Below are 8,491 nucleotides of genomic sequence, written 5' to 3' on the forward strand. Positions count from 1 at the left end.
ACAGATGTGTTGTTGGGGTGAGGAGTTCCCAGATACATCCATTTCTTTACAAGTGCTCAGAGCTCCCGCTGAAAAGAGGTGGGCCTAGGCCTAGGCCCATTTAGGCCCCTTTGTTCTGGAAACAACGGATCCATAGGTAGGCAAGTTGGCTCAGCTAAGCCAATCAGATTCCTTGACGAAATTTCGAGTTAAGAGGCACAGAGACTCTGATGAAGATGAATTGGAAACTTTAAGGTTGTGGAGAGCTGGAGCTGGAAATGGTGACAGGACAGCACAGGCTGTGTAGAAACAGAAGTTGGGGGTGAGAACACTCTGAAGCATGTGCAGAGAAAAGGAATGTCTTCCAGATGAAGTGGAAACAGATGTGAGAGGAAAAGATGAGGCCATAGGGCCCCAGAGAGAGGGCTGTCCTGTTCCCTTGTCGTGTGCCATTGAGTTGGAACCGACCCACAGCAGAGCCTCCGCTGGGCTCTCAGAGTCAGTTAACCACATGGGAGGAATTAATTGCCCATCTTTCTTCTTTAGAGCAGCTGGTAGATTTAAACTGTGTATCATTGGGGCTGCTGCACAGCTTCTTACCACTAGGCCACCAGAGCTCCCTGTCCTGCCCTCTAGTCCATAGTAATACATTCTAGGATAGGCAGCTATGGTTTTCTCTTTAACAGTATCTGCTATGTGGGCTGGCTTTGATGGGTTCATTTCCTGCAAGGGATCCTTCCCCATCAATGATACTTTGTATCTGGTCTCATTTAAGGAATGTTGCAATTTCTCATTGGCCTCAGAGCTAATGGAAAGGATCCAGGTGGGAAGCTCTTCCTGGAGACAGAGCTGCAAGGAGCACTGAGTGAAAACAGGTGGAACAGTCACTCACCTTCTCCCCAGGAATGCCAATGGGTCCCTGAGGGCCAGAAATGCCCTGGAGACACACACACACACACAAAAAGAGAAAGTTAAGGGAGGGCACTAAAAAATAGAGGTAAGCTCCAACACTGGGGACCTGGGGCTCACCCAAGACTTGGCTGACAATCACCACCCCACCCCCAGACACACACACATACATCATTACTGGGAAGGAGAACGCAAACCTGGGATCCATGGTTCCCCTGCTGTCCTGGGGGGCCTGGTTCTCCCGGAGGACCCTGGAGAGGAAGCACAGGTCCAGAGAATGGGTTCACAGTGTTGATGTACCAGTGAAGTTGAATTGGGGGTTCATGGCAGTAGATAAGGGTATGAATGATCACAGGGGGACACAGAGATCAGTAAAGAGTCATGGGGCCAGGGTGTCCAAAAGGGTCAGAGGTCACAGGGTCGGGCACATACCACATTTCCTTTGGCACCAGGAGCCCCATCAATTCCAACTACACCCTGTGGGAAGAGAGGGTGTGAGCCCAGGACAGGGAGGCAGGAAGGAGCTTGTGGAGATGCTGAGGCTTGTAGACAGAAGAGTAGGCAGAGATCCTGGGCAACAGAAATGGACATGCAGAGGAGAGAAGAGAGGAAAAGCCAAGCAGGGATGCAGAGGGATAGTGTCATCTCACCGGACGTCCCGGGGGGCCAGGGGAGCCCCTGGGGCCGATCATTCCTCGGGGACCCTGAAAAAAAAGTAAAAGCATTATCTCCACAGAACCTCTGAGTCTTGTTCTGAAGCCTTTAGAGTTACTCCAGGCAAGGGGTCCAAGGGCCCTGCACACTCACCGGCTCCCCAGCCTGGCCAGTGGGCCCAGGAGGTCCTTGTGTTCCCTGCAGAAAAAGAGTGGTCACTTGGAGAGGAGACAGAGCCCTCGGAGAACCACCCTCCCTCAGCTGGTCAGTACTCCCAAGGGATCTGAGTCAGAGCACAAGGCCAGATGCAGCCCAGAGCTCATGTGACTCCCTTCCAGTCCCTGGCCCCAATCCTGAAATCCCCACCTCCTCCTAACTCCAAAAATACTCTCTATCCCTCGAGTCTTCCGCCCCTCCAGTGTGGCCCCTCAGCCCTCAGCCAGTCCTCTGACTCTTGGGGGGGGGGGCAGTCTCTAAACTCTCCTCCACACTTACCTTCTCACCATCCTCACCTGGAGGACCAGGTTGCCCCACGTGGCCAAAGTCGCCCTGGAGTGGGGAACACAAAGGAGGTCAGAGTGGACAAGCTGTGGCTGTCAGTCACCCAGGAAAGTGGATCAGGCATGACAGGGGAGGACTCAGACTCAGGGATCAAGGCTGAGACGGGGGAGTGAGGACGGGATGAACATCTAGACGGGGGAAGGGACTACACATACGTACCCTTTGGCCCTTCTCACCAGGCAACCCAGGCAAACCATCAAAGCCTCGGTCCCCCTGTCCCAAGAGACACCAGCTGAATGAACCTCAAACCCTTGACCTTGACAGTTCTCCCTAGTCTCAGCCCTGGCCCTGTCACATCACTGACTTTGGGTCCTGTGTCACCTGGGAGACCTCGAGCGCCATCTGCTCCGGAGCGGCCCTGCAAGAGATGAGCCCAAAGATCAAGGATCAGCCTCACTGGTAATCCCACCTGAGATTAAAGACTCAATGGCATTATCGCTAACATAATCAAACAACCTAATACAATGCACTGGGCACCTTCCTCATGCCAAGGCCTGCATCTCAAGGGCTCCTTTGTGTACTAACTCAACCTTCCACACAGAACTTAAATTCATCTCTTATTCTTACACCCCCCCCCATCATTTTTTTTATTGTAAGAAAATACATAGTTTGAAAGTATGGATAATGCAATATTTATGACCAAGATATGGGACTGAGAGGAGGGGGGAAGGGACGTAAAAGAACAAAAGATCGAGATGATCTGATTGAGAGACAGTGTTTACCTCCAAATAATAAATTGGAAAAGGAGGGGGTGGGGAGGAAGAGGAGGAAGAAGAAAAAAATTTTGATCCGAGAAAAAGTGAAAATACAATATGAAAATAAGTAATACTTCTCCTTAAATTCCTTCTATACACAAAATACACGATTTGCCAAAGCCCAACTTGTGCTACTGGGATTCTGTGAGTTCCTTGAGTGTATTCACATTCTCTGCTACAGCAGAAAATGATTATGATCCAATCAGACTATTCCAGAGACAAGGAAATTCTGGTCAGCAGGTGCTTAAAAATCACAAGATCTCTTCACCCCACCCACCCCACCCCAGCCCCCCAAAAAGTCATAACATGTCACCACTGGTATGTCCATCACAATGAAGTTTCTGTAAAATGTATCATACTTTCAATCTTTAATGAAACTTTTGGTTTTTTTAATTTTTTTGAATTACTATTCCTGATGAATAAATTAAAAAGAAAATAAAATAATGCAGCAGCTAGTTGAAGTGTAAGGCTGTGGATAGTGTTTCTCTCTCCCCCTTGATATTTTATTATTGATTTGTTTTATTTCAGTATCTTTTTATTTTGCTTTCCTTTCACAGCATCCCTTATTCTTGATTCAAGTGTCTTTGCTTTCATCTACATCAGTTATCACCAAAACCAACTATTTGGTAGCATCTTGTCCATTATTTCCTCCTTTGCCCATGCTGTTCCTTCTGTTTCAAATACTCTTCTCTCCCCTTTTCATTTGGTTATAATTCAAATATTAGCTCAGCATCACCTCTTCAAGCAAATCCTTGTCATAAATTAAAGAGCTGAACCACTCCCTTCCTTCCAAGGCTCTTATCCCACCAATGACACACCAGCAGATCTAGCAATCAGAGTCAAGGCCCACGTCGATGTTGAGTGATGTCAAAGGATGACCCAGAGACCTATAAGTCACTCACCATCTTGCCTTCTCTTCCAGGAGGGCCTGGGGGGCCTTGTAGACCTCGGGGACCCTGGAAAAGGAGGGGGAAAAAGAGAATAAGTAATAAGAAAGGCATATTTTAAATAATTACCTGGGAATTATGACATTATCTCCAATCTCCTTGGCATTTTCCCCAGTCAGCTCCTTGAAGAATTTTGTACCCAATCTGACCCCTTACCACCACCAGTCTCACCTGCGGTCCCATTTCTCCCATCTCTCCTTTCAGACCTGGATACCCGGGGAGACCCTTGAAAGATGAGAGAGAGGGAGGTCAGTGGAAGGAAGTGACCCCTCCTCACTGATAAGTTTCCTCCTCTATAAAACCTTCTTACTCACCATGGGGCCTGGGCGGCCAGTAAGCCCCACTGGGCCAGGGGGGCCTTTCATGGAGAGCTGTTGAAATAAAAGACAGAATCTGAGGTCTCCCACAAGAGCGTCAATACTCCTCACAGAGTCACATGAGGAGAGTGCATCCCCAGTGTTCTGACAGCCCGTCCTTAGCCCCTATCCCTGCCATTCTCTTTGTTGTCTTCCCATTGTCTCTCCTGAGTCCTCTATCTTCCTGCTCACCTGAGCCTGTTGTAGCACTGCCTGAGCCTGGGCCTGCTGGAAGGATATTGATGGTCCTTTGAAGGAACTGCTTGCATACTGGAACTGTGGAGCAAACTGGTGGTGAGAGGAGCCCCCAAGCAGATGCCCACTTCTGAATCAGGGGACCATGCCCCATGGCTGTGCCCCCCTATGTCCTTCTTACCGGCATCATAATCACAGTGCCTGGTAGACCTCGGATCCCGTCCATGCCAGGGGCCCCTGGAAGGCCAGCAGGACCCTAAGACAGAGATAAGCATAGATATGGAAGAAAGGGTGGAGGTTGAGATAGGTGGAGATGGGAGAGAAGAGAGAGGGAGGGAAACAGAGAGAAGGATGGAGACAGAGGGATTGATGGAGGCAGAAAGAGAGAGAAGGTAACAGGGAGAGAGAGGGAGGGAGAGATGCATAGACAGTGACAGACACCAAAATAGACAAAGAGATGTTGAAACAGAGACAGAGGCAGCAGCAGACAGATGATACACAGAGAAACAAAAATGAAAGACACTCACAGATTGAGAGGACCAGAGGGGGAAAGGCAGGGGGAAAGTGCCCAGAGAGAGAAGAGAGATCAGAGATAATCCAAAAATGAGGAGAGGGGTAAGCAGGAGAATCGGTTAAGATCCAGGGCTGTGTCCCCAGCCCCAGCTGTCAGACCCACATTCAGAGTGTCTTGTTCCCAGCCTCGATCTAAATACCTCATCTCTTTAGATAGACACACCCCAGGGGCATTTCTTACCGGTAGCCCACGATCCCCAGGAAATCCTGGGGGACCTGGAGGACCCAAGGGGCCATCCACTCCCTGTTGAGAACAAAGACACAGAGGTCACATTCAAGGTTTGAAGCAGGTTGTCACCTGACCTTCCACTGACATGGACCCCACGTTAACATAATCACCCCTCACTCTTCAATACTTTCATGGCACACATCAAAGTCCCAGCTTTATGCTCCAATCCCTGTTTTGACTCATTCACTGAGACTCAAATGTCAACTCATCAGGCAACATTACACATCAACTCCCCCTCCAAGGGCTCAGCATCTCAATTGGAAGGGAAAGAGAGGACAAGAGAAAACATTGGCATGACTCACTCGAGGTCCTGGGGGTCCTGGAGGCCCCTCAAACTGCTGTCCCTGAGGAGAGAAATGTGTGTGAGCCCCAGCCCAGCCTAGACTCCTCAAACTTCTCCCAATCCCAGGCCCCTTCACCTGTTCAATCACAGCTGGTTCACCTTTTGCTCCCTTCTCTCCAGCTTCCTACGAGAGAGGGGAAGAAGAAAGAGATGTGAACCTTAGAAGCTCAGTGAGTGGCCTGACTTTTACACTTGTCTTCTACAGCCTGCCCACACACGAAGGGACCACGCTCAGAGATGCCCTGGCGTCCTGTCTGCAATCAGAATCAACCTGGCAGAGTGGCGCCGAGGTGAGAAGCATGAGCTGTAGACCCTGCAGGCCTGACCTTAAATCATAGGTCTACCAGTTACTAGGTGAGTGACGCAACGTGGGTTCCCCTGGCCTCATCTGTAAACTTGATTCCCTTGGCCTCCTCTGTAAAGTTGGTGAGTAAATGACACTTGTCTATACCCCATATGAAATTGAATAAACTTAAAAGAATTCCTGGAATATTTTTTTTTAAAAAAACAAAACACTGAAAGTAAATTAGTGATGAGGTTTCTTTGTAGAATGTATCTGAGCCTATATTTTGTTATTGTCATTTGCTTGGAAGGGTGGAGAGACAGCGCCGGAGAGGAAGACCCAGGATGAGACGGACTGATTGATACAGTAACTGGTTCAATGGGGGTAAGTGTGTCGGAGTCAGCGAGACTGGCTCAAGACAGGCAGAATTCAGAGCTGATGTACCAAGGGTCACTGTGAGTCACAGGTGACTCAACAGCACAGAGCAACAACAATTTTAATGAAATTTAATAGAGCATATTGATTTTTCATCAAATTGTTCATACTCATCTGTTTTAGCATTTTAATCATAACACCTACGGTGTAATTTCACTTTCCCCACTTCCTGTCAGTCCCATTTCCATTAAGCTTTTCAGCCTACCCCTTCCTGCATTCCAGACTACATCCTTGTGCAGATCTCTCTCTCTCAATCTCTCTCCCTCTCTTCTCTCTCTCTCTCTCTCTCTCTCCTCTCTCTCTCTCTCCTCTCTCTCTCTCTCTCTTCTCTCTCTCTCTCCTTTTATTTCATTTTATATTTGTTTTGCATACAAAGTTCAGGTACATTGTGTTTCATTCATATTCATTGAGTTCACACACTCTTTTATTCACATTGTATTTCATATGGTCATCCTTATATATTGCATTTTATAAAACCAATCACCATTGATCTATGTCCACTATCTTCCCATCATTTCAGGTTCACACTGGATCTTTTCCAAGTCCTTCACCCACCCCACCCCACCCCCTCCTTCCACCAAACTCTGTGACCCTGTGGCTTCCCCATCTTCCTCTCTTTAGCCCTCCAGCCCCAGCCCTTCCCCATTGGGACTTTTCTACACATCTTGCTAGTTGTCCTTCTGTTTTTACAATAATGGTCCTATGCAGTATTTGTCCTGATGAGACTGAGTTCATTCATTCAGCATAGTGCTCTCCAGCCTCTCCCATGTTGTATAGTGTTGTTTTGTTTTGTTTTTTAAATCGTTGCTCCTGAGTGTTGCAAAGTATTCCACTGTGTGAATGTACCACAGTTTGTTTTAATCTTGGGTAACGAGGCATTCTAAAGAGTGAATGCCTCCCCGGATTTATTGGTCACCTGATAAGCCTGCCTATTTTGGGGGCTGCAAGCTGAGCAGTAGAAATGTGGTTTTTTCCAGAGTCAAAGAGTGACTAGCAGTATTAGGAGTTCCATCAATCTCTATTAGATAGTTATGATTATTTACCTCCTCCCTATCAAATTCCAAAACAGGAGCCCAAGTCCCATTTTTTTGGTCTGCATTATTATTTTTTAATAATTTATTTTCTTGTTGCAAACACACACAACAGAACAAACACCAATTCAAATATTTCTACATGTACAATTCAGTACAGGTAGAATTACATTCTTCAAGTACATTCAAAATCATTCAGGATTTTTTAAATTATTATTATTATTATTATTTTGCATAGAATAACCCATATACATTGTGTTGAATTTGTGCACTGGGACAATCATTTTTATCTTCATTTTCCAATTTGCCTCTCATTCACACTCACTGCCCCCTGAGTTTCCTTTCTAATCTTTGAGTTGCTGGTGTTAATTTGATCTCATACAGATAAATCTTTAAAGAGTGCAGTGCTTAAAGCCGACATTCTTTACTAGTTAGGATAAATTATCACTTAGTCTTAAGAAGACTTCAGGGGATATCTTTGATTTAATGTTTAAGATTATCTCAGGGCAACGATTTCAGAGATTCATCCAGATTCCATGATTCCATAAATCTGGATTCCATGAGACTTTGAAATTCTGTTCTGCATTTCCCCATTTGTCTGCACTTTTTTCCTGGGATAATTTCATCCAATCCTTTGACTAGCATTACCCTTTCTTGACTGACGAATCTCAAATCTTTCCCTCCAGCTTCAGCCAGAACCTGAACACGAGAATCTTCTAACCACCCACCCACTTCTTTTTATTTGGATGAAAACAGAAGTTTCCAGCATAACATGTGTGAAAGTGACCTTGGACATGTTCCACTTGCCCCTCCTTCAGGATTCCCCATCTTAATCAATAGTCCCACTGTGCAAACATCTCTCTCTTCATCCAGCACCGAGACCAGGATGGAGCAGGTCCCAAATCACCCACTCCTCTGCAGCCCCATCCTCATCTCCCCTACCCAGGTCACCATCCTTTCTACTTACTTAGTTGTCACTGAGTTGATTCTAATTTGCCACCACCCCACGTGTCGGAAGAGAACTGTGCTCTATAGTGTTGTCAATGTTTGGTCTTTCATAATTAGATCACCAGGCCTTTCTTCCAAGACACCTGTGGGTGTGCTTGAACTACCAACATTAAGGAGAGCTGCAGAATGCTTTAACTGTTTGTTCTCTACCTAGTTGCTCTAGTCCTGTTAGTCTTCAAGTTTCTCTGATGCCCCTCTAGCTCCCCCTACAGTTCATTTGCCACACAGAGCCA

At 46.8% G+C, this 8,491-nt stretch overlaps 1 protein-coding gene across 1 annotated transcript in view; it reads right to left on the minus strand.

Moving 5' to 3' along the window:
- Positions 1-8,491, minus strand: part of COL5A3 (collagen, type V, alpha 3) — a 55,025-nt gene that overhangs the window by 37,290 nt on the left and 9,244 nt on the right. The window contains exons 9-24 of the mRNA XM_006898760.1: positions 5,578-5,625; positions 5,461-5,502; positions 5,111-5,173; positions 4,538-4,612; positions 4,354-4,437; positions 4,120-4,176; positions 3,977-4,030; positions 3,761-3,814; positions 2,408-2,461; positions 2,263-2,316; positions 2,038-2,091; positions 1,696-1,740; positions 1,539-1,592; positions 1,321-1,365; positions 1,086-1,139; positions 872-916 (exon numbers count right to left, since the gene is read on the minus strand). Coding sequence (XP_006898822.1) covers positions 872-916; positions 1,086-1,139; positions 1,321-1,365; positions 1,539-1,592; positions 1,696-1,740; positions 2,038-2,091; positions 2,263-2,316; positions 2,408-2,461; positions 3,761-3,814; positions 3,977-4,030; positions 4,120-4,176; positions 4,354-4,437; positions 4,538-4,612; positions 5,111-5,173; positions 5,461-5,502; positions 5,578-5,625 — 882 coding nt within the window. The remainder of the gene's footprint in view (positions 1-871; positions 917-1,085; positions 1,140-1,320; positions 1,366-1,538; positions 1,593-1,695; positions 1,741-2,037; positions 2,092-2,262; positions 2,317-2,407; positions 2,462-3,760; positions 3,815-3,976; positions 4,031-4,119; positions 4,177-4,353; positions 4,438-4,537; positions 4,613-5,110; positions 5,174-5,460; positions 5,503-5,577; positions 5,626-8,491) is intronic.

The sequence above is a fragment of the Elephantulus edwardii genome, unplaced genomic scaffold (assembly GCF_000299155.1).
Source record: "Elephantulus edwardii isolate Elephantulus edwardi_28Jun2011 unplaced genomic scaffold, EleEdw1.0 scaffold00237, whole genome shotgun sequence".
Taxonomy (NCBI): Eukaryota; Metazoa; Chordata; class Mammalia; order Macroscelidea; family Macroscelididae; genus Elephantulus; species Elephantulus edwardii.